The sequence below is a fragment of the Montipora foliosa genome, chromosome 4 (assembly GCF_036669935.1).
Source record: "Montipora foliosa isolate CH-2021 chromosome 4, ASM3666993v2, whole genome shotgun sequence".
Lineage (NCBI taxonomy): Eukaryota > Metazoa > Cnidaria > Anthozoa > Scleractinia > Acroporidae > Montipora > Montipora foliosa.
This window is the reverse complement of record NC_090872.1, coordinates 24,153,099-24,179,598: the sequence shown is the minus strand read 5'-3', so window position 1 is coordinate 24,179,598 and position 26,500 is coordinate 24,153,099. Positions and strand designations below refer to the sequence as shown.

The following is a 26,500-nucleotide window of genomic DNA, read 5'->3' as shown; positions in this document are numbered from 1 at the left end:
CGAAAAGGTAAGTTTTGATCCCTATAATCTTCGGATCACTAGACTTTCAGCTAGGAAACCCGAACAGATAACAATTTTTTAGGGAATAAAAATATACCTATATCTACCGTTGGAATACCAAACTACGTTGAACAATGCTATGTTAAGTGGTTTTGAACTATATTCTCGTTGGGTGCCCCTGTATAATTTGGTTATCGGAATTCCACTTTTAAGCTTGATCATCACTCGACACCTTGTACTTTTTTCTCCTGGTAGAATGCTTCAATCTGCGTTTAATGACTTTGTTGATTTTTCTAACGGCCCGAACGGCCAAATTCCGAAACCAAGTTTAATACGCGTTTAAGCGTACATAAGGAAATCATTAATCACGAGAGACATAACGGAATTGTGTGGCCTCGGCTCGTGTTACAATAATTGTCTTTTTTCACAAGGACAAATTTGATTAGGGGGCCTTTGTAAGACTTCGAATGATTCATATACAGATCTGTTCAGATCTTGTGTAAATTAAGGCGCTTAGCTTGAGGACAAATTTGTGTTTTAATAAACAGTGACCTTTGGTTCGGCTATGTGGCAGATATTGATTTTACTGGTCGGTTACAGGCGTGTGCGATGTAGTTCTCCGAACACCCACTTAATGACTTTCAGTTTTTTCTCGTTTATTTGATCCGTCTAGTGGTGAGAAATCCGCCGTCGTGAAATGACCTTTATATTGCGGACTTGCGTGTTTAGGATCCTTTACAGCCAAATAGTGAATCATGGTGGTATTTATTTTAAGACAAAATAGGGTATAGAAATCAAAAACCTCTTTGGCATATAAAGCCTTAAGAGCAGTGTCAAAATCTCCAGATAAAAATCAGGCTGGTTTAACGTAAGGAAATTTAAGGGGCTTTCCGAAAACGTTGCCAAATCCAAACTCGGAAAATAGAATGTGTATTCTTCGGGATTTTTCTCGAAATTAATATTCTCGATATGTACCTTTGCAAGCTCAGAAATTGGATTAGTGAATCATGTGCTTTAGAGCAGTTTAGGTGCTAGAGGAATCTGCGCGAACATTTTAGAGGAAATTAATCGAAGACGAAAAGGGAACTCGACCTATTTTTGTCACTGATGTTAGGCTGATATTCATTTCTCTGGTTTTCCACTTGGCTTCTCTAAAAAGGCACCGCTATTTAGTCTGGCTTAAGAGTTTCAAGTGGGTGCAAACAAAGAAAAAATGCCTTCCTGACCAAATTGACGTATGTGTCTGATATATTTAAACGGATACTGAAAATCTGGAATCTCCTTTTCAGGAAAATGCCACAGATTTCAGACGGCCAGCTCACCAGTCTTTTTGCGAAAACTGTTTATATATAACAAAGAGAAGGCTGTGTAGTGTTGAGCAGCAGGAAGCCTCGTGCTAGTTTAAAAGTATCTAATCTCTTTTGCGTGAGCAGCTAGAATAGTACTTCAACACAGTTTGCTCTTTGCTTATCTCTAAAATCTTTTTCTAATACTTTTAATTGTTTTACGATGACAAATTCCAAGCTGGTAACATGTCTTCTAAAATCACGTGAAAAGAAAATCGGGGCTAAAACAGCTGTGGTGCGACGATTGAATTGTCTGAATTTCGCTATTTTGAGCGTTGAAAAATCGGCATCAATGATAGCTTTGTTGGTGAAGTAGTCGAAAGACAATAATTGGCTTGTAATGACAATCATTTCATGATGACACGCAAGGGAAAAGAAACCACAACTGCTTTTAACTGACAAGATGTTGACAGTCAATAAAACTATTAGGGTCAAACTTGTAGTATTCGAGTGATTTTGGTACAAAACTATCGCAGATGGCACACTAATATAAAACACACTCGAACTTCAAAAGGAAATTAAACCAGAACGATGTTGGAGACAGGGAATGATAGTTATGCAACCTCTTGAAGAACGAAATTAGCATCGGAAGAGCTTTGTCTCTATGGCGACACTTGTCATTTCCTGTCCGTTAGGCACCCTGTTGTTTTAGGATGTCCCAAGGGAATATGTCAATTTCTCGCCATTCATTTCAATCACGCGCAGGTTTTCTTGAAACGAACATGCCCGGAACGCTGCATTTTCAGCAATTAACACGTGTTGAAGCGCTCTGTATGTTGTTAGGTATCGGGAAAGGAAAGACAAGCTTAAGGCATCTGTGAATGAATAGGCCATTAACCGGTACGAACGATTCTTGACTAAACAAATCTGGAGGCACTAATTAGTTATCTTTTCGCTGTATAATCACTTTTGGCTTTGTTTTTTTGTGTTCACGCAGGTGATTAACGCGTGCAATCCAAAATGAAGTTACAGGGTGGATTTTTGGCCTGTGTGATCCTTGTCGCTTTCTTTTATATGGAAATCATTGCTGATGAACTTTTAGAGAAAGCAGAGGAAAGTTCGCAAAATGAAAATCAAACTTCTATGAGACTTGGAGATCAGCGCGCGAGGCAAGGCCGTCCTAGTTCGGCCGTCGCCGATATTGTACCAACCTTCTCTGTGGAGTTTCGTTCGCCTAACAAATTTACCACTGAAAGAAAATTATACCAGGCAACTGTTCCGGAAATAACCTCACCTGGGACGAAAGTTAAATGTGACTTAAAAATGGGCGTTTATGCCCCCGAAGAGAGAAAAGTAGCATTTGTTATAAAAGGAGGCAATGACAACATTGCATTCACAGTGAGTGCGACACGCTTGAAGGATTTCGTCTTTATGGACATAAAAACCAGGACATTATTAAATCGTGAAAGTATTGGAAATTATTTGCTTATTATCGAGGCTCAAGATTCAGAGACGAGAGCAACGTTGGATGAGACTCGAGTGAATGTTAGCGTTACGGACCGGAATGACAACCCTCCGCTGTTTTCTCGTCTTTACCAGCATGTCACGATAGACGAAGACATTCCAATGCACACCTCAATCGCTACAGTGAGCGCTAGTGATGCCGACATTGGCCCCGATGGATGGCTTTACTACTCCATTCGACCAGAAACGAAATCGTCTTTCTTCGCAATAGACCCCCATTCTGGCGTTGTAACGGTGACCCGTTCGCTGGCCGGTCGGAAGAAACGAAAAAACTATGAATTGCTTGTTGCTGTAAGAGATCGTTCCTTGTCGCGTTCCAGTACTTCAGCGGCTAAAAACCATAATTTAACGATCACTGTTCGACCAGTCAACAGGTTTTCACCGGAGATTAAAGTCATATCGCAGATGGGAAAGGTTACGGAGGGAGAATCTGGTTTGCGTTGTGGACTTGTTCGCGTTTCCGATCAAGATTACGGAAGTTATGGGGAAATCAACAAGGTTCGAATTACCGCTGGGAATTCGGACGGTAATTTTAGATTGAGGCGCTCGAATGAAGCAGAGGACGAATTCTTTGTGGAGGTTGTGCGACCATTGGATCGGGAAAAATACCCTGATGGTATTAAGCTGGTTTTAACTGCCTTTGACAACGGCAACCCGCCTCGGAATGGAACGGTTACGTTATATATTGTGGTAGAGGACACCAACGATTTGGCGCCAAACTTTACTCAAAACAAATACGAGGCCAAGATTTCAGAGCTTGCACCGTTACGTTCCTCCGTCATTCGTGTTTTAGCGTTTGACAAGGACGTTGGCAAAAATGGTCAAGTGTACTATGCACTCGGGGGTCCCGACAGTCACAGTTTTTTGATCGATCCTTACAGTGGATTAATTACAACTGCTGTCAACTTGGATTACGAGTCAAAATCGATTTACGAATTTGACGTGCGAGCTTTTGATGATGGAAGTCCGATGCAAATGACCAGTGTGAAGGTGTCTGTTGAGATTGTGGATGCTAATGACCATGATCCAGTATTTGACAAATCATCTTACTCCACTGAGATCTTTGAAGATCAAAACCCTGGCGTCAAGCTACTCACAGTTACTGCAGTGGATCAAGATGCTGGGAATAATGGAAAAATACAATTCATGATCACAAACACTGAGTATGTACCATTTTCCATTGACGCTGAAACTGGAGATATCACAGCGCTGACATCTCTGGATCGTGATATGGGACTTCCAGAGCACATCACTCTAAAGGTGCGGGCATCAGACTTTGGAACACCATTTCGAAGAGAGACAGAGACTTATGTGCACATTAGAATTAAGGCTTGGAATGACAACTTTCCTGTATTCGAATATTTTAGTTGTGACCTGAAAGTTGCACAAAATGCTCCAATTGGAACAGTACTGATTACACTCAGTGCAATTGACACTGACATCGATTCTCAAGACACTCTCGAGTATTCTATTGAACCATCAGGAAATCTAGGACAGACGTTTTCCATAGATCTCAACAGTGGAGAATTGCGAGTATCCAAGTCACTTAGAGAAGCGCAGGTGTCATCATTCAAACTGTATGCTACAGTAACCGATACAATCCAGACATCCAAATCTCCTGTTCAACTGAAAATCGATATTGTTTCCAGTGCTTCTGCAGTGGGATTTACTAATTATGTGAAAGCTAAATGCCGGTATTTTCCAGATTATGCCAAAGCCAAGGAACAGGTGAAGAAGCAAGGCAACATGCAGCCTTTCTTTTCTTCTAATGAGAAAGCTCCTGCAAAGGCAGAAAACATGTTTTATCCCGAGTTTCAGTCACCCGAATCTGAGATAAGTGTCAGTGAAGATGTTGCTGTTGATACTACGGTCACAATATTTACCACCACCGATAAAGACCAAGGTTTTGATGGAATGATTTTGTTCTCCATAGTAAGTGGTAACACTGGTAGTTCATTTGACATAGACATGCACACCGGAGTTCTTTACGTCGCATTGCCACTAGATAGAGAAAAGGTGCCTCGGTACACTTTGAATATATCAGCATCAGATTGTGGCTTGTCACGCAAAGCAACCTTTACAGTAATGCATATAAATGTGCTTGATGTCAACGACAACTCACCTGTTTTCGAGAAAGAAAGATATGAGATCGATCTATTGGAAAACATTACACGTGGGCAAACTGTTTTGATCCTGAAGGCAACAGACAGCGATGAAGGCAGTAATGGGTTAGTAAGCTATACAGTATTAAATGACTTTGGTGGAAAGTTCCGTATTGATTCAAGAACAGGTCGACTTTCTGTTGCGACTTTTCTTGATTACGAAGAACATGAGACATATGACATTGAAGTTCAGGCCTTCGACAATGCTAGAGTATCCCAAAAAATGACCCCAGTAAAAGTCACTGTTAAGGTAATTGACGTAAATGACAATGCACCCACTATTATTCCACGAAGCTTCAATGTGTCCATTCCAGAAGACCTCCCAGATGAGAGTGTGGTAGCCACAGTTACGGCTGAAGATCCCGACACAGGATTAGAAGGTGAATTGCAATTTTCTTTTGTGGATAGTGTCAAGAAATTCAAAATTGACCCAAGTAGTGGTGTAATCAGGCTGCGTCGGCAAGTTGACTATGAGTGGCAGAAAGTTTACAACTTGACAGTCAAGGTCAGTGATAAGGGGAATCAATCCCTATCATCATATGGAAGTGTCATAGTGAATATTCTTGATGTTAACGAGAACAACTTTGCACCAGTTTTCAAAGGAGGGCCTGTTTTACAAGCAAGTGTGTTAGAGAACCAACCTTCAGCAACGTCTGTTCTGAAACTGAGGGCTTCTGACTTAGACTCTTGGTTTATTGGCTATGCTGTAATTGATGGTACCGGGATGGACAAGTTCAAAATAGATGCAGAAACTTCCATTTTAAGGACCACAAAAGTACTTCATCGTAAGGATGCAGACCACTACTGGCTTAATATTCAAGCAAAGGATGGTGAGATAAATCCACTATATACCAACATCCCCATGTTGATAACTGTTTTGCCAACAATAGATGATCCACCCTTCTTTAATCCTCCTCTGTACTATCCCACTGTCCAAGAAAACGCCCCGTCAGGGGAGTCTGTTGTTCGTGTCGAAGCCCATGATCCTGGCACTGATGGGTCTAACTTGGAATTTTCCATTGTCAATGGAAATGAAAATGGCAAATTTACTATTGATAGAAAAACAGGCGTTATTACAACCACAAAGTCTCTTGACCGTGAGGAGAAAGACCATTACGAGCTAACTGTGAGAGTTTCTAATGGGAAGACATCACCGCAGTTTGCCAGCATTACTTTCACAGTCACTGTTACTGATGACAATGACAACGACCCATATTTCTTAGAGTCGACATATTATGTCATTGTGAAAGAAAGAGAAGCTTCTTCTTCTCCAACTGAATTTCTTCGTGTCACAGCTCTGGACAAGGACATTGGTAGCAATTCCGAGCTCTCTTATGGAATTCTTCTGTCAGAAAAAGATGCTGGAAAGTTGACCATTGATCAGAAGACAGGAATAATCTCTTCAAAGGAAACATGGCAGGAAGGAACCTACATGCATTTCAAAGTAAATGTCACAGATGGTGGTACACCACCAAGATCTGTGTCTGTTTCTGTGGGTTTTGATGTAGAGATCAAGAACGAGCCAAGCCCCAATGCGCCAATATTTCAAGAGAAAATTTACAAGCATTCTATTGCTGAAGATGCAGATGTTGGACAACTGGTTGGAGAAATCTCAGCTGATGATTCAGACTTCGACTATCTGTCCTATTCAATAATCGCAGGAAACATTGGAAATAAATTCAAGATTGACAGAGAAACAGGAGAAGTCACACTCAATGGTAAACTTGACCATGAAGAAACAAGTTCATATAGCCTAGTTGTTGCAGCTTCCGATGACCACAATGTTGGCAAAACCGACTTAGTTATTGATGTGTTGGATAGAAATGACAATGCGCCACAGCCTACGATGACAGAGTATCAGGTGCAGATTAAGGAGGATGCTGCCTCAGGGACCTCCCTCACAAAAGTTGAAGGTACATGTACTCTTTAATTTATTTTAGATTATTGTGTCTTGCAGTATTAGGATTTCCAGCAATCTTAAATTTGAAGTGAATAAACATTGGCCACGTAGGAAAGGGATAAAGACTTGATTCTTTAAAGCCAAGATTTAAGCCCAATTAACAAAAATAATTTTTACACTATATATACATGTATCGTGGACACTTAGCCAAGGCTACATGCTGTCTTTCGTTTTGGATTTAAATAAATATGCGCATGAGACAACAGTTATTAATTTTGGTATAGGTAGAGAAATGTTAGGGGTGAATCCTTGATTATATTTTTTATTTCACTTTCTATGACAGCTAAAGATCCAGATGAAGGAGCCAGTGGAACTGTACGCTATACTTTAGTGAGATCTGTGATTCCCAAGTCATTGTCCTTGTTCAAGATAGATAGCCTGACTGGGGAAATGAAAACCATAAAATCCCTGGACTATGAAGATATGAAAGAGCATACAATCATTATCAAAGCTTCCGACAAGGGATCACCACCAAGAGAAACCCTGTTCTCTGTTGTAATTTCTGTTGTCGACGTCAATGACCATAAACCAGTTTTCTTGAGATCAAAGTTTGAAGCCGAAGTCCAAGTTGATACTATGCCAGGTGCTTCTGTACTGAGAGTATTTGCAAGAGACGAAGATGATGGCACCAATGCAATGTTAAAATTTTCAATCAAGGCTGGTAATGCAAACAGTGAATTCTTCATTGACCAAAATTCAGGGATCTTACAGGTTGCGACAAAGTTGAGCCACAGTGTCCACATGTACAAACTTCAAGTTCAGGTGTCAGACTGTGGAACCCCAGCGAAGACTGCTGACGCAGAAGTTGTGGTAGGTTTGCTGGTTTTTTTCTTTCTTGGAAAAGCAGCAGCTGATTTGATTCAAGTTCAGTTCACTACACCCAGCATAAAATCAGAAAGGAAAGAAAAAGGAAAGGAACTTTATTTAATTGTCTCTAGAGTCATTCTGTCGCTGGTACACTAATTGGGGACACTGTAAACTGAAATCAAGTTCTTATTAATGCAAATCAAATCAAATGTGGGGTTTTTTTTGGAGAGGGGAAAACTGGAGTACAAGAAGAAAATCCTCTCAGAGCAGAGTACAGAACCAACAAACTCAACCCTCATATGACACCCGAGTGTGAGAGTCGCCTCCCACATTGCCACCTGCCTCCCAGGCCACATTGGTGGGAGATGAGTGCTGTCACCATAATGCCATCCGTGCACCCCTCCTCCCTTCCTATGCTCGGGACCACTGTTGGGGAGCAGGGGTGGCTTAGTGGTTATGGCAATCGCCTCCCACCAGTGTGGCCTGGGGTCAATTCCGGACTCGCCCCCTCATGTTAGTCAATTCCAGGAACATTAGTTTGCAAAAACGACTGTGACAAAATATGCATCAGTATTGTTTTCTAGTTGATGTTCATCCGGCAATTTGTGTTTAATGATGTTAAAGAGAATGCTTTAAAAATAAAACTTAGTTTTGCTATAAAAGGTGTTGGCGCAAAAATGCAAGGCAATTTCTGGTGCATTATTTTGTTTTTGAAAGGACTCTGGCCGATATAATTTTTATTTTGTTGCCATATAAATATAGTATGCTTAAAGTATTTACTGTTTAGTGCCTTTTCTTTAATTTGATTATTTTTCTTGGTTAGATCTTTGTCAGGGGCATCAAAAAACCAACAGTTTTTGAACGATCGCTGTACCAAGCTTCAATTAAGGAAAATCTTCGTCCTGGATATCCCATCATAAATGTGGTGTTTAACGGCAGTCTGGTATCCTATGAGCTCAAAGCTCAAGAAAGTGCTTGTTGGAGAGATTTTCAGATCAACAGAAGATCTGGACTCATAAGTAACAAGGTAGGATTGTTTTTATTTATGTGTATAATTAATACTGGCATGGTGCAAAGTTGAAAGAAATGAAACACCATTATGGTGACTATGTTGATTTTGAAACCAAATGAAGGGAATCTTTGTAAGGAAAAAAAAAACAATTTGTTTTAGTACAGTGGAATTAATGTGGTATTTGTGCATCAATTTTTTTCCTGTGTGGTTGGCGACATACTGTATGCCCAGATTTGGGAATAATTCACTCGTTGAAAGAAAATTAGCTAGGTATCTTAGACACGCTCTCGGAATGGAGTGAACAATTTCAACAAGCACTGTTGTGTAACTTGTTTGAGTTCTCCACTGTCATGCTGTGAAGATACCCGATCTCCTGAGGTCATAACATCTCTAATTATAACTTTTTCACATAAATTTACTGAGATGTTTTCACGTCAACAAAATTAATATAGGTTGTTCGACTAGGTTGTGTTTGTTTGTTTGTTCAACAGTTCTGATAACAATGTTCATCCTGCACATTCTTGTCTCGTTTTGAGCCACCCACAAAGTGTTTAGGTATAAGTATAATGTTAAAAATCCAAGCTTGGGTTTATTCAAGGCTTTTTACAGCTGTTTGATTAGACTACCAGAAAAAAAAAACAAGCAAATTGAGTGCAACGTGATCTTTCACTTAAAGATCAAGTGAAGTGAATATAATTATTTTCAACTTAACCTGAATGAAACTAAAAGGCTTTCTCATACGTACAAAGTTTGCTTGTATAATATTGCTAAACCGACGCACAAACTTCTCGGGCGTCTTTTTTTTTTTTTTCATTTACTGCAAACTAGTTATTCGATTAATTTGAGGTGTTTGTCGAAAAAGCCAAGGATTAATTATTAAGAACTTCGGCGGAAGAAGATGAGGAGATAATTATTTCGTCGTTATTAAACGTTATCCACTATCCAAGATAACGGAACTTGGTCTTTTTTTAACTTTTAAACTGGTGTGTTAGACGACGGAAAATACTGTAGTCATGTCATAGCATAAAACACCGATTTAATACTAAAATAGCTCACTAGAATGTTCTTTCCGCGTACTTTGTTTGTGTAACGCCCACCCAGACGGCGAAGGAATGATCTTCATTCTTTACAATTAGGGAACTTTTTGTACCAATAACAAGACGAATGGTTTAGTTACCTTGTAGTTGATTTTTGGTACGTTATTTCAATCTTTGTTGAGAAAACGCTCCGAAAAGAACTTATCGTAATCAAAAATCATGTTTTGTGCAGGATTGCAGTATATTTTAGGGCGCGTTCTTTTGGGGCTATTCCGGAAAAGGAATACTCCGAATATACACGTGTACGGTAATCGTCAGGGGCACCCAATGTCAATTTTCGGAACATATCTGTTCGGGAGACGATTTGAGATCTAGAATTGTCGGAACATTTGTTTTAAAATTCCTTGCTTGCCTCCCTTCCTAGGATTTTCGAACATCTAAAACATGGTCTAATTGCCCAGTTTAACGGATTTTTACCCTAAAAAGGTCACCTAGAATTTTCGGTAGCCTTTTTTCAGGCTGAAATTTGCGAAAAGGTAAGTTTTGATCCCTAAAGTTTTCGGATCGCTAGACTTTCAGCTAGGGAATCCGAACAGATGAAAAATTTTTAGGGGTAAAAATATGCCCATATCTACCTTTTAAATACGAAAATACCTTTAACAATGAATGCTATGTTTAAGTAGTTTTGAACTACAGTGGAATCCCGATTTTTCGAACCTCCAGGGGAAACGCAAATTGGTTCGAGAAAATCGGGAGTAAATCGAAGGTGGCATCAAATTGCGCTTAATTTGATTATGAGTAAGTGTTCAAATTATATTCTCGTTGGGTGCCCCTGAATCGTGTTCATTTGGGACAATTCTTTTGGGAACTGGTATTCCGTGTATTCTGTTATTCGTAAACTGGAACAAGAATAACCGAAATAGTCCTAAAAGAATGCGTCCTTTAATAATAGATGTACGCGCGAAGATCCACGTTCTTTAAATTAGCTGGACGAAATTAATGATGACATTACCTTGAACTCTGTTTGGGCAATGCGAGGAATGTTCCAATTGTTGATTTAAGTGTTAAGAAAAATCAAATACTGTCATCGAAAAAAGTACTTTGTTTTGAGACTCAAAAGTTAGAACTTATTTGAAGAGCGAAAAAACAGCACTACAATTGCAAGAAAGAAAAGAATTGCTTTGAAGGTCTTTAAACTGCGAACTTTCAGCTTTCACTTGATCATGAAACATGGCCGAGTGTTGCATAATTTCTTTTCCCACTCTGCTGGATGTTATGAAGAATTTAGGACTACATCTTAATGCGTCTGTCGTTTTGTAGCAAAACGGTCTTTTCCGTTTAGTCGGCATTCTTTGACCATTACATCAGTAGAAAATTAAATTTTTTGACATATTTTTCCTTCTTTTTTTAATGACGTGACTTTCATAAGCCGATCCACATACGAGAGGTATTAAACATCAAATAAGACGCCATCCTCTTAAGATTAAGTAGAATTAGCAAGAAAAATAGCAAAGATATTTTTCGCTTCAGAGCATTTGTAATTACTTGTGTGCTGATTGGAAGGATTTCGTGGAATTTTCCCTTGAATAAATCAAACGGTGTTGTCTGTTCTGTACAAAGAACTGCGGCATCTATGTGGCTGAGTTCATGTTAATGTTTTCTGTGAGCGTGAGTTGTAGAAGAAGTCTTACCAGTCCATGCGATAAGCTCGTAAGACTTCGATTAATCAGGAGTTCCTGTTTTAGAACCTAAGTTCTATGTACATTGCTATAATTCGTAAGATTACGTAAATCACGCTCCAGGGTGGCAACATGAGTTGTTTTGAAAAACTCAGATTGTACCACATAAAGGGAAACGTTAATCGATTTGTTGGGAATGAAAGTTGTAACACAGGGAAAAAGAAATGATTGACAAAGGTCGATAAGGTTTTTAATCATAACACTTTTTTGCTGTCGTAGAGGTGCTTAGGTACACTGCCTTAAATGCAAGACGTTTATCAGAGTCTCTTTGATAACATTTGTGTCAAGAGTTAAGACGTTAATCCACTATTTAAAACGTTCCATAGCCAGTTTTAGACAAATCTTCACGTACAGATAGAATTTTCTAGAAACGATTTTTCATTTTATTTGGCAATCTAAATTATTTTTCTGTCAAATGAACAATCACTCACGATAAATTGCTGTCAAGTAAGTTAATTACAGCGATTAAAATGCGTCAAAATTTGCATGCAGCATCACGAAATATTCGGCTCTGCCAAGTTAATTCCTTCCTGTGATCAGCGTAATCTACTTAATGCTTTTTAAAGCTGTAACATGTTTTTCAAACCTGTTGCTTCATAAAAGAAAGTTCTATGCTCATACCACCTACGTAGCTGTGTTTGCGTGTATGGATAGCAAGTACATTTTCGTTATTTCCCGTTCTTTGTGTCTTCTCGTACCTCGTTTGTTTCCGTAGGCTATTGTAGGTTCAAAGATTTTCGTGGGCGTGTTTAATGATTCGGAAACAATTAATACTTTTTGAAGCTGGAGCATGTTTTTGAAACCTGTTGCTTCATAAAAGAAAGTTCTATGCTCATACCACCTAGCTGTGTTTGCGTGTATGGATAGCAAGTACATTTTTCCTTATTTCCCGTTCTTTGTGGCTTCTCGTACCTCGTTTGTTTCCGCAGGCTAGGTTCAAAGATTTTCGTGGGCTTGTTTAATGATTCGGAAACAATTAATACTGCAAACATAACACATATCTTGTGATTGTTGGATTTTGCGGTTCACCCATGAAACCATTCGTTTCCACTCGCTAGGAGTTAAGCGTAAACCCTCTACGATGGAATTTCCTTTACTTCCAAAGGGTTTCTGTTCGAAGCTTAGTTTGTTTGTTGTATTTTTCTTGACCACATTTCCCGGCGGAAATCGATTGTGGATGGAAGAGTTCACGTGACCAAAGGATACATACTGAGTTAATTATTGACATGAATTTCGATCCCGTGAACTCGTCCCGGTATGACTTACATGTAAAGGAGAATCCGTTTACAAATCAGAGAATTTCATTTCCTTTATTTTAATGGCCTGTGTTTTGGGTGTAATGCTAATGCTGTAAGGAGAAATAAGATGCTGGTCATCTCAAAGGCTATCCCCCACACCTTTTTTAATACATGGACGTGGAACAAATACGTTTGTCTTGAGAATTTTCAATGAAATTTCCGTCCTTTCGCCACAGAAACCTCTTGATGCTGAAGAGCTGAGCGAGTGTAAACTTTTAATTGGCGCTAGCGGCAGCGATGGCGAGGAGCAAACACAAGTCATCGTAAAAATCGCAGACGAAAATGACAACGCTCCCTTGTTTAGCCAGGGTTTTTATACTGGTCACGTGACGGAGGGTTCGCCCAAAAACTCGCCCGTCAGAGGTGGAGATGGGAAACCGCTTGTCATTCACGCCACGGATGCTGACGTAAGCAGTAGCGATTTGCTCTACGAAGTGATTGGAAGTTCCGCGTTTCTAGTTGACCCACATAGTGGAGCGTTGAAGACGAAGGAGGTAAAGTTTATTATTTTTTATTGTTTCAAAGTGTATTTTGACCGGATGAGCGCTCGGCATTTCCCCGCCATTTTTTGTCGTAAACCTCTGTTTAAACAGTGACGGTTTCCTGAATTTAAGTCCTGGATTTTAGATAGGTTTTCAAATAAAACTTAAACAAGAACACAGTTTAAGTTCAACTTCAAGCTTTGCACGGTGATTGGTCTTTGAAATGAATCAATTCATTGGCTGCTCTCATTCCTACTTTTGCAACTCGAACTTAAAGTCATATCCTTTATCGTAACCATGTAAAAGACCCGTTTTAATTTATCGTCTTAAATTCAAAACCATTTTTTTGACCAACTGACAGATAAACATACGAATCAAAACTCGTTTTGCGGCAAGCAAAATGCGCGGGAAAATTATATTAGCAAGATGTCTCGCGTGTCTGTTGAGTCTTGTCTCTTATTGGTGGAAAGTGACCCGGGATTTTTTGGCCAATCTTTGTGTAGTTATCCTAAAGCAATTGAGAAGTTATTGAGAGCGAGTTTCAGTCGCCAAAGTAAAGTAAGTAAAGTAAACCAAAGTAATTACTTTGGCCAATTAAAAAGGACGGAGACAATCCAGTAAACCAATCAAAACTCGAAGTAATTACACGTAGCCAACACAAAGCGCGGGAAAATGTGCACGCGCGAGCCACAATTGGTTTTGGTTTCACTTCTGATTGGTTGAAAAAATGATGCGAGAACTTTGAACCAATCACTGAGTGAAGTAAATGCAAAACCAACGCAATTCGCTAATTACTTTCGACACTCAACTGAAAACCGCTCTATGACTCGCAAATAACTCATTATTTTTAGGATTTGAATTCACCTCCTCTTTGGTGATGTCCGTCTTGTGTGCAGTGTTACTCCTTATAAACCTGATATAACGTTATTTTATTATTTCTTTTTTTAGTGGTTAGATTTCGAGTCGGTGTCTTCACACAAATTCAAAGTCAAAGTGTCTGATGGCGGAGAGCCCAACCTTGCCTCTTTTACAGATGTAGAGGTCTTGATCCGCGATGTGAACGACCTACCTCCCAAATTTATCTCTTCCAGCTTCAGCGCAGTTCTTTACTTGCCAACATCTTCTGGAACTGAAATTCTGGAAGTCAGCGCAACCGATGGAGACTCGCTGCTTCTTACCAACCTTTCATACTCTATCAGCACACGTTCTCACGTGGAACTCTTCGATATAAGTTCATCATCAGGCGTTATAACGGTAAAGAATGCCTCACTCCTGCAGGAAACAATATACCGAGTGAAAATCAGAGTTTCTGATGGGAATTTCACAGATAAAGCTATGGCAGAAATCAACTGCAAGGCTCTTCCTATTAGCGATTTGAAGTTCAGTCGCGTCATGTATAACGCTTCAGTGATGGAAGGTATCAGTACTGCAAACGAGATTGCCGAGGTACGCGTTGTTGGTTATTCAGTCGGAGAGATTATCAGCTATTCCATCGTCACGCCTTCGGAATTCTTCGGAATTTCCGAAAGTACTGGCGTAGTGTCGACCTTGTCTGGAAAGGAGTTTGATCGTGAGGCTGTGGATCGATACGACATCGTAGTGCAAGCTCGAGATTATCGGGAACCCTGGCCAAGAGTTGCTCAGAGCGTGGTGTCCGTGGCGGTCGGCGATATGAACGACAACGAGCCGATGTTTACCGAAGAGTCATACTTCTTCGTGGTGCAGAAAAGCGTCGATTTAGGAGTTCCTGTTGGGCGTGTCTTGGCAGTTGACAAGGATGCAGGCTCCAATGGGGAAGTCAGGTGTGCTATGTGTTTTTACTTGAGACGCTAAAGTGTGAACAAGAGTGGATAGAAGACATAATAAATCCCCCATATAGACCCTATCCCCATCGTAATCCCGCTAAAGTTGTTTTAGATGTCTTCCAAGATCCGGTGTTCCCAAGAGGGTTGAGTGATAGCCAATCATACAATGTATGTCCCCATTTTTACCAATGTTGACAGCTGCCACGCAATGCTTCTCGTCGTTCGCGATTTACCATCAAACAAAATGGTGGAGGATGTGGAAAAACGCGTTTATACATTTTGTGAACAAACGTTTAATTCAAGAAGTGAGTGTAGTAGGAGAACGCAAATGGAAAAAGAATCGTGCCTTAATTGATCCCATGTAAAAATTAAAAAACTCTTATTCTCATTTCGCATTCATTGCAACTCCTGCACCGCGGCCCTCCTCCACGAAACTTCCACGAAACGCGCGAGGTAAAATTATTCGTGGGAAAATTGATATCTTCTAATAATAACTTTAGAGGGATTACGATGGGGATAGGGCCTATAGGGGGGATTCGTTCTCTGGTCCTTTTATCCCCTTTTGGTGTAAATCGCGTTAACTGAGGCTTTCCTTCGCGTCCCGCAACTTTCACGCTAGCAACCGAAAGGCGTTGCGCAATATTTTAAAAAAAGCTTATACCGGGACCACAGAACAGCTCCGTTTTGGAGAATCAAGGTCCGGTGCTCTATCCTTCGCATCCTAGATGTCAATCAATCATACTGCTGGGAGAGCGTTGCGTGACATCCCGAGAGTATTTTCGAAAGGGTTTAACGAGGAGACCCCTTGTTTGGCTCGCCATACTGGAACGCAAATTGTGCACTGGGACAACTAAATAAAGCAACTTAATTTGCGTTCCAGTGTGGCGGTTTTTGTACCATATGATCACTAGCTGCATAAGGCCTATTGTGCGAAGGAACGATTATCTTGTGGCAAGCAGGACCTTTTGGCCATTTTCCTCCATTTGTCTCATTTTTCCCGCTCGCGTTCTCTCGACAGTTTGTGCTGCTTGCCACAATCCGACAGGCGTTTCAGTATAGCTCAGTAGCTAATTCCTTGAATCGTTTCATTTAATCTTGCGTAGGTACTTACTTGTGGGAGGCAACGAGGGTCGTTTTAAGGTGGAGCACCGTACAGGAATCGTAAAAGTTCGTAGCCTCCTGGACGGCGTTGAAGTTCCCAAAGTCTTCAGCCTTCAAATCGAGGCGCACGATTTGGGTCCAGTACGACGGACGTCTCAAACAATTGTCAAGGTCAAAGTCGTGGATAAGGAGACACCGATATTTGATCAGTTGGCCTACAGTGAGGTGGTTAAAGAGAATGTGAAAATTGGTCATCGTATCTGTACCGTTCAAGCTAGAAGTCCTGGAGGTGCCGAGATTGTCTACGGTATTATGCAGGGCAACCCCCGGAATGAGTTTTCTGTGGATTTTAAGACAGGTAACCGTAAGCATAGAGTTCATAAGATAATGTCTGCGATCAAATTAAATTTGAAAAAAAATTCAAAGGAACTTTTTGTATCTGAAATAAATGAAATATCGGAATCTCTTAGCTTTGTTTTTAAATTTCCCGGGCGCTGCCACCTTGAATAATTGGGGCGTGGTTCGTTTGCATTAGTGTTATTACACCAAACGTCTTTGTGTCGAAACAAAGACGTAACAATTATTCAAGATGGCGGCCCCTTAGAAAACTGAACGGTCAAATTAATTTGTTCCTGATACAAACACTTTAATTGAAAAAAAGTCGGACAAATTGATTGCAAACATAAGTTTCTCTCGTTTTGTAGTTTTTTTTTTGTAGGAGTCGAGGTTCCCTTTTACAGTGGCAGTTTCAAGCTATTTTAAACTTACTGTATCAACCACAAAAATAAAAGAGATCTTACTTGTTCCTTGTCTTGTCGCCAGGGCTCCTTTCAGTGGAAGCTTCGCTTGATTATGAGACCCAAACTAGTTACCAGCTCACAGTCCGCGCTACCGACACCAAGACGAGCTCTTTCGGAGAAGTTCACGTAGACGTCAGCGTAGTCGATGTCAATGACATCTCCCCAGTTTTCAACCAATCGCTATACCTGGCGAAGGTTTCGGAAGCCGTGACGGTTGGTACCTCGGTGATTTCCGTTGATGCTTTCGACAGAGACTCCGGAATAAACAAAGCTCTGACGTATCGACTGGAATCCTTGACCGCGAGCAGCAACAATAGAAGCAAAGTGAGCGAGTATTTCTCTATTACCAAAGATGGGGGCGAAATCTCAGTCGCCAAGGAACTTGATTACGAAAAACACATTGTGCACGAATTGAAAGTCGTTGTTACCGATGGTGGGACTCCGTCACTGACTGGTGAAGCCCGCGTTCGAATTGTAGTGGAAGACGCGAATGACAATCCACCTACATTTGAACAGGACAGTTATGCCTCGTCAATCTCAGGTGACGCGGGGCCTGGTGTCTTTGTAACGCGAGTCATAGCTGTTGATCCAGATGAAAGCGATGCGAGGAAGTTGCGTTACTCCATCAGTTCTGGCCAAGGCAGAGAGTTCTTCCATCTTGATCCCGCGTCTGGCGTTCTAACCATCTCTAGGCGTGTAGGGCTCGAGCGCGGTAAAGTGTACGACGTCGGCGTGGAAGTAACGGACGGAAAATCAACCGCGGAAACGAGCGTCCGCGTCATAATCGGCAATACAAACGACCATAGTCCGTTATTTGATCAAGAAGTCTACAGTATCAATTTCCATGAGAATTACCCCGAGGGTACGTTCGTTACGATGGTTACAGCAACTGACGAAGATTCTGGAAGTTTCGCTCGGTTGTGGTACTCTATTAAAGATCTTGCAGCGGCGGAAAAGTTCACAATTGACGCGGAGACTGGCATGATATACAGCAGGCTCGCTTTTGATCGCGAAAACTCTTCCCATGCCTTTACATCCGTTCCTGTCCAAGCCACTGACGGAGGTGGAAGGTTTGGATTCTGCACAGTGGAGGTATGTATTTTTACTGGTTTCTTGGCTTAACGAAGGTATAAACTTACACTGGAACAGATGAACCCAAGAAATTGACCTGCTCCCGACTGAGGGGCTGCATAGCTCAGTCGGTAGAGCATTGCACCGGAATCGCAGAGGTCGTAGGTTCGAATCCCGCTGAAACACCAGAAATATTTTCATGTGTCTGTAAGAGAGGTGTCTATAATCCAGATACGAGTGAGGATAACATCCTTCTTTAATATAAATTTACAGTTCCTTAGATCCCTCATCGATAAAAACGTGGTCTTTACTCAAAATGGACACTTAGAGAGTTCTTGTATAACTTTAGCTTTAGTTTGGTGGGTAAAAAACTCTTCATATAATCTCACGCTCTAACCTGGCTGGCCTGGTTATCTGGGCAAATTGTTCTGAAAGGAGAATTTCGGCCGGGCTTCAGAGATCATTTTAAAGGAGAGGTCAAGTGCAGACTGCTGAAGTAAAAATAATAATAAATAACGCATGGTGTACGTATTCGGGCTAGAGTGATCTTGGAAACGGGGCTTGCTTGCAGTTTAATACGAACACATTGAAAATCTTACAAAGGACGTAGTGTTGAGGCGAGACTTCGGGAACGTAACATGCCAGTCTGGTCAACAGGAAGTTCTATGAACAGGCCCTTCCGCACAGGCCAAAATTGAATTTTAACGAAGCCGAATTTTTCTCTTCCTCAACAGGTACGAATATTGGATGAGAACGATAATCAACCGAAATTCGAGCTCCCGCAATACGAAGTAACTATCCAGAGGTCCAAGCCTGTTGGCACACCTATTCTTGTGACGTCAGCAAGTGACGCAGACACCGGAAGTAACAGTGCTCTTACGTACGTCATTCTTGGTCACCAAACTCCACCCGTGTTTAAGATTGAAACCCACACCGGATCGATTAGTATTGCTCAGGAACCGGAAGAGAAGACTTACAAGTTCTATGTACTGGTAAAAGATGGTGGTAATCCACAGTTGCGAAACATGATCCCCGTTTCCGTGAATGTCCTCAGCAAGAGCGCAAGGATCTTGCAATTTGACAAGCCCGAGTATCGAGTCAGTGTGCCAGAGAATTTCAAAGTTGGAACAGTGGTCACAACGCTTCACCCAACTTTTCCAGGAAGTGGGCGCCCTTCACTTGGTTTTAAGATAATTCCGGGAAATTCACCTTCATCGCTCGGCTCAAAGTTTAGCATTGATTCCAGAGGACAATTAAAACTGTCTGATCCGTTGGATTACGAGACCTTGAATAGATACGTTTTGGTCATTGAAGCCAAAGCCGAGGCAATTTCTCAAGTCGCTCGTACGGTTGTCGTAATCATAGTCACTGACATCAATGACAATAAGCCGCATTTCGTGTCCAATCCATACAGAGTTAGCGTACCGGAAAATACCAAAGTTGGATCCAAAGTACTGCGTGTGTTCGCCGAGGACTTAGACTCTGACAGCAATGGAGACGTTGTATACAATTTCACCGCCATAGGAAAACACGCGTCTCGTTTCTTCTCTATAAATCAACACTCCGGGTGGATTAGAACAGCGCTGCCGCTTGATCGCGAGATTTCCGACACCATTGTTCTGGACGTTCGTGCCACTGACCGAGGCAAAGACACTCAGCTTTCGGGCTACACCTCTGTGCGTGTGACTATCCTCGATGTCAACGACTCACCGCCGAAGTTTTCTCGAGACCTCTTCGAAATGTTTGTTCGCGAAGACGCTTTGATCGGGCAAGAGGTCGGGACTCTCGAGGCCACCGACAGAGATTCCAAGTCCGACATATTCTTTTTCATTTTGTCTGGCGATCCTCAAGGCAAGTTCGGAATCGAACTGAAGACGGGAAAAATTTTTGTGCACACCTCTCTAGATCGTGAGATGGTGTCATCTTACAAACTAAACATCAGCGCCTCGGATGGTCTCTACACCAGTTACACTTCTGTGAACATCACAGTCTTGGATGCCAACGATAACTCACCGGTTTGTGCCCAGTCCATTTCCATTGTTCCAGTCAGCGAGGGCGTGAGGCCCGGATCCGAAATTGTGGTTGTTGAGGCAACGGATGATGATGCCGACGACAATGGCAGGTTGAAGTATTCCATATTTGGTCAAGGAATAGGGGTGTTTACCGTTGAGAATAGAACAGGTTTGTTGCGCTAGCGCTCGTTTTGTCACTGTTCTTGTCAGCGAAGACATGTGTCACGGTTAAGTTTTCTGTGTTTAAACAAAATTTTAGTTTCTAAAGAAACTGTGGTACTGCGTCGGTGGGAGATTGAAAAAGAAATTGATTTTATCAAACGAGTTGATAAAGGTCGAATTACCACCGGGAAAGATTTGATTCGCTCCGACGAAGGGCTAACGCTCGAAACGTCAGCTTTCCAAATCTTTCACGGTGGTAATTCGACCTTTATTTACTCGTTTGATAAAATCAATTTCTGTTTCCTGTGTTTAGTCACATTTTGAAGTTTTGTCTAGACGGCGACAGGGTGCAATGGGGCAATTTATAATTGGAACTGAATTGGGATCAAACCAAAATTGGTGATGCCGGAAAATCTGTCCTGCCAACATAGTCTTCACCCTCCTCGACATTTTTCGTCTTTTATTGCAAATAGAATTGTCACTGATCTTATTGAATGGACGAGTGGTAACAATTATGTGGAGAAATTATTATTTTTAATATTTTATTGTCTTTTTGACGTCGTTACACAATGATTCAAACCAAGAGTCTTCAGATCCACAGCGGCTATGTTAAAAGGAACATTTTGAAATTCTAAAGTTTCTGTTTTCAACACCTTTTTGTTATTATTTTAAACTATAAGAAAATTTGTGGTTTTATCAACGGAATTGATGATGTAAATGGACCACTGTACGGGGATTATAAGCTTTTATAATCCTTGTGTGGTAGTCAATTTAAATTATCAACTCCGTTGATAAAACCCAATATTTTCGAGTGACACTTCCCCATCGACGCAGCACCACAGTTTCTTTAGACACTACTCCTTTATGTTAAACTAAAGCCGAACTATTGAAGAACTGATCTCAATGTGAACGAACGATATTTAAAGAGTCTAAATTGGCTCTGTTCACAATTAGTGGATTTTTTTCAGCGATTGCACGGACAGGGTGACTATTAGCTCACATGCTATCAATTCTCGTTCTCTTTCACTGCGCCCTGCTCGACTCTTGTGGAAGAAAGTCGGTCATGTTTGTCATTGTGATACAATCGATTTGATTTAATTTCTTGCTTTTCTGCTAACAGGTCGTCTACTCACAGTGACGTCACTGGATCGCGAGAAACAGGACATGTACAACTTCATGGTGTCAGCGGAAGACGGCGGGGGACGTTCTTGCTTTACCAACGTCACAATCTTACTTGATGACGTCAACGACAACGCACCCGTCTTCACGCAAGCGCAGTATAGCAAGTCAGTCTATGAAGATGCGCGGATAAACCTGGTGTTGCTACAAGTGAAAGCAGACGACGCTGACATTGGAAGGAACAGAAAAATTTCGTACTCCCTGGTTAATACGGCGGGCGATACGTTCAGTATTAACTCTGAGACTGGTATCATTACCTTGAAAAAGGGCCTCAACAGAGAGCAGACAGCCGAGTATACCCTGAAAGTGCGCGCGCAGGACAGGGGAATCCCTGCCAAGTCAGGTGACTGCACCGTAGTTATACATGTACTTAATATTAATGACGTTCCGCCCGAGTTCCTGGAATCGAGACACGAAGCTAACGTGAGCGAGGATGCCCGTAGGGACACGCTTATAACAACCATCAGTGCGATTAGTCGCGAGGCCACTCAAGAAGAGCTCACCTACGCAATTCTTGCCGGTCCTGGTTCGGATTTGTTTGCAATTGATAAAACCACCGGAGATATCACGCTGCAGGGGGATTTGGATTTCGAGACAGCAAAACGCTATTCACTGGTGATTCAAGTGCGCGATGCTGGACCGCCGGTGCTATCTGCCACTGCCTCTTTGAGTATCGTAGTCACCGACGCTAATGACAACGCGCCCACATTTGGACAGAGTGATTACCGTGCCAGAGTAGACGAAAACTCAGCCTTGGACACGTTTTTAGTTCAGGTGTTTGCCACCGATCTGGACCATGGCTCGAATCGTGATATTCGTTATAAGATCGTGAAAGGAAACGAAGCGGGAAGGTTTAAAATCGGCGAAATGACCGGCATAATTAGCGTTGCAGCCCCTATTGACCATGAAGTAGATTCCAGGTATTCTCTGACGGTGCAGGCTCGGGATGAAGGAAACCCACCTTTGTCCTCTGAAGCCCAAGTGAATGTGCTCATCAATGACATAAACGATAACCCACCCGAGTTTTCGCACACCAACTTCACGGTGTCGATTGGAGAGAGCGCACCAGTAGGTACAGAGGTAATATTTTTGCGGCCTCATGACCGAGACGGCCCTGGAAATGGAGGACCGTTCACGTTTATGAGACTCGATGGAGACGGATCAAAGTTTAAACTACAACGGAACGGTAGCATCACCAAAGTGGGTCCTTTGAGCCACCAAGATGGAGAACACAACTTCAAGGTGCGTGTTTTCGACAACGGTGACCCACGACAGTTTATTGATAAGACTGTTAGAATCAAGGTCGTTGAGAGTGTAAAGCATCCTCCACACGTCCAACCGCTGAACGTGTATCTCAAGCTGTACGGTTCTCAGTTTAACGGTGGTGTCATCGGCAGCGTCCAGGGAAGCGATCCCGATAAGGACCCTCTCACATACTCGATTGTGGACGCAGACGTTGCGAGCCCGTTTACCATAACAACCAGTGGAGAAATCAGAGCCACGTCGAACGTCTTAAGTAAAATCTACCACCTCAACATAAGTGTCACAGATGGGAAGTACTTCTCGTACGCGCCGGTGGAAATTGACGTGTCAGACATAACGGATGACATTCTCGAGTACTCCTTGACTCTCCGTTTGTCTGACCTGGGACCCGCTGCGTTTGTGGAAAGAAATTTGGTGAAATGCAGGGAATATCTGGGGGCTCTTTTGAGCGTACCTCCCCAACAGGTCCAGATTTGGAGTTTGCAGTCCGTTGGAAGCAGTTTGGATGTCGTGTTTGCCGTCATGAAGAGTCGTTCTAGGGTAAGGCTTCGTTTATCCATTTACGAAAGATTATAATGGGTCTTGATGTTCTTCAACGATTCAAACAGGCAAAACAGTTGGTTGAGCATCGGGCTGTCACGCGGGAGGTCGTGGGTTCGAACCCCGGCCGGGTCAACACTCAGGATCTTAAAATAACTGAGGGGAAAGTGCTGCCTTTGTAATTTCAACTGCAAATGGTTAGACGTTCGAGTCTTCTCGGATAAGGACTATAAACCGAGGGCCCCGTCTCTTCTGAGTTGATAAGTTGCCTGTTTGACGTTAAAGAACCCACACACTATTCGAGAAGTGTGGTGCAGGCTCGGGATGAAGGAAACCCACCTTTGTCCTCTGAAGCCCAAGTGAATGTGCTCATCAATGACATAAACGATAACCCACCCGAGTTTTCGCACACCAACTTCACGGTGTCGATTGGAGAGAGCGCACCAGTAGGTACAGAGGTAATATTTTTGCGGCCTCATGACCGAGACGGCCCTGGAAATGGAGGACCGTTCACGTTTATGAGACTCGATGGAGTTGATAAGTTGCCTGTTTGACGTTAAAGAACCCACACACTATTCGAGAAGTGTGGTGTATGAGGCCACCTGAGCAGAAACAGCCATAAGTCAAAAAGGGACTTTGCCGAGTGCTGGAGATGTAGATGTAGATGTAGGCTTTGCCTCTGTTTTTTTTCTTTTTTCTTTTTTTTTTGTCTCATCAATCGCACGTAATCCAGCCTGCGGCAAAGTACGGTTTTGTGCTCTTACTTATAAAGTGTGACACAAATGACAATGAGATTAATTGAAATCCTCATAGAAGAAGTTCGAGTTCCCAGCACTTTACTCAATAGTTGACCTTTTCGTGCTTTTCCTTCGCAACTGTGATGGTGTTGCTCGCCCAATTTTTACATCTAGTACGAAGTGTCCCTTTCAGTCTAAGCATTTGCCACCTCTTTTTAACAATAAGGTAAGGGTAATGGTTAGGGTTAGTTTTAGCTTAGGGTACTGAAAAGCAGCTGTTTATCCTTGCTTGAGGAGCATTTGAGGAACACTTTGTGACGTTAATTGTCTGTTTTGCGAGACACGAGTGATGTCAAAGTTGGGAGAAGAGCGAGAGGACACTTCGTGACGCTTATTGAAATCCGTGTGCATCTAATTAGGGGCTTTCCTACAGTGGCCCGTTTCTCAAAAGTCCCGATAACTTTTCGGGTCCGAAAAGCCATTTGTAAAACTGCCAACCGCTTAATTGTTTTGGAAAGCCGATCTTTTAACATGTTTTCAAGGTAACAAAAAGAAACATGACTGTGAAGTTTGACGACTTAAATCCTCTCCATTCTTGAGATACAAAGGGGATTTTGACACCCGAAAATGGCCCGTAAAGTTTCGGGACTTTCGAGAAACGGGCTCCAGCTGGACACGTAGAACTTTCTGTCCCTGCGCTAGCGATGACCAACTAACTGGTGATTTCGAAAAGCAGTTGTCAGTTTTATTTTCGAAATTGTCATTGTAGCTATGATATCGTTTTTGTAGGGTTTCTTCGAATCGTATCACATCGCAAACAAGCTGAATTCTTCCCGTGGAAACTTCCAACGACAAGTGGGGGTCACCGTGACCTATATCAGAGTCAGCCAGTGCCGCCTGATGCAGTGCCCTGAGAATTACTCCTGCCAAACAATTTTTAAACCACAGAACAAGCAAATTCGAATAATGTCTGAACGCACCACTTACATCTCATACGAGCATTCCAGGAGTCACGCATGCGTTTGTGACGAGGGTAAGTCACACAAGCATTCAACCTGTCACACATTTGTTTTTATAGAGTAGGGCAATGAGGTGTGGGCGTACTTCCCGCTAAAATAGGGAGGTTACCGGCGAAACGAGGACGACGACGGCTACGAGGACTTCATTTAAAAATACGAGTTCGCGTTATTCATATCACTACGAAGCTATTTCATGTCGTTTTGCGTTAAAAATGTGTAGTAACTGTCGAGGAATTAAACTGGTACGAGTGAGTTGGTAGCGTAGAGAGAGAACTGAAAATTCATCGTCATGTCCTAACGTTCTCCACAGAACCTTGAATTTGGTCATTTCACGTCGTCAATTAGGAGATGACGGCAAAGAAATGTACCAAAATGTAAAACGCACGTGCAAAGCGTGCAGAGCCATTGTTTTTGCTCACTAAACCTCTTGTTTTGTAGCGTCGTCGGCGTCGTCGTTTCGTAAGCTCCCTAATGTCTTGCCGACGAATGGTCTCGGCAAAATTCGGCTTCAACCGAGGTTTATGCAATTTTTTACTCCACCTTTAAACCAGAACTGAAGCTTTGCTATTCAAAATGAGGTTGACGTCACCCTGGTGACTATTTGCAAAAACGCGTCAAAGTAAGTGACAGTTATTGGGGCTGTTTTTTGCCACAATGTGGGAAGCAGATCAAGCCATTCGAATTGTTTCCGAATGCCAAGTTACACCGCGCATAAAGGAAACTGCCAGTGTACAGTTAACTGATTACGCCATTCCCAGAAATTTGCGCCCGGTGACTTCGTTAAGTTCTGGTTAGCTACTGATGTTTTATTCACATCGTATGGGATAAGCGGGGCTGGATAAGCATGCCGTTGTGATGAAAAGCACTGAATGGGATTAAGACCAACAATGGACCATTTTGCAGTTTTGTGCTCAGTTACCAGGCCTTTGAACAAAAACGAGGCTGGAGATGACCTTGCCTTGATACAAACCTCATTGCTTTTCTTATGTAAATCATGTTGTTGTAATGCTAACGAATTTTCATTTACAAAAGGAAAGCAATGAGGTTTGTATCAAAGCAAGGTCAACTCCTGCTTCGCTTTTATTCAGAGGCCTGGTAACTGAACTGCGTTTTTGAGCCCATCGCTGATTTGATTCGGGCGTTAAATTATTCAGACAGATGTCACTATTTAAATTCTTAAAGTGCTACTATGACCAAAAAATAAATTCTTCTTTTTCGTTGGATTTCAAAACTATTTTAACTAAACAATAAGTGACCCAAGTTTTATGCCCCGATTAAAAAAAAAGAGACATCTGTTTAACTGGAATGTTCCTAGTTAATGGTCCGCCATTACTAACTTTAGAATCTTAAGAGAGCTGGATCGAGGAGAAAATGACGTCAAAGACTCACTAGATTAAGAATGCAATACGTGTTTACGCGGCTTAATTAATATGCAGCACGGGTGTTTTGGGCTTTCAGACTTTTAAAGTCTTGTTTTGCATATATAATAAGCAGCATTTACACG

At 41.9% G+C, this 26,500-nt stretch overlaps 1 protein-coding gene across 5 annotated transcripts in view; it reads left to right on the top strand.

The window, feature by feature from the left end:
- Positions 1 to 26,500, top strand: part of LOC138000378 (protocadherin Fat 1-like) — a 47,483-nt gene that overhangs the window by 13,940 nt on the left and 7,043 nt on the right. For 4 of the 5 annotated variants that reach the window (XM_068846743.1, XM_068846742.1, XM_068846745.1 and 1 more), the window contains 10 exons: positions 2,284 to 6,885; positions 7,216 to 7,742; positions 8,563 to 8,766; positions 13,002 to 13,319; positions 14,256 to 15,109; positions 16,216 to 16,571; positions 17,036 to 18,105; positions 18,819 to 20,265; positions 21,379 to 23,240; positions 24,767 to 25,010. In XM_068846743.1, the coding sequence (XP_068702844.1) occupies positions 2,307 to 6,885; positions 7,216 to 7,742; positions 8,563 to 8,766; positions 13,002 to 13,319; positions 14,256 to 15,109; positions 16,216 to 16,571; positions 17,036 to 18,105; positions 18,819 to 20,265; positions 21,379 to 23,240; positions 24,767 to 25,010 (11,461 nt within the window). In that variant the 5' untranslated portion in view covers positions 2,284 to 2,306. Of the gene's footprint in view, positions 1 to 2,034; positions 2,187 to 2,283; positions 6,886 to 7,215; positions 7,743 to 8,562; positions 8,767 to 13,001; positions 13,320 to 14,255; positions 15,110 to 16,215; positions 16,572 to 17,035; positions 18,106 to 18,818; positions 20,266 to 21,378; positions 23,241 to 24,766; positions 25,011 to 26,500 lie in introns of those variants that run through there. The other variant, XM_068846741.1, reaches the window with a different exon arrangement.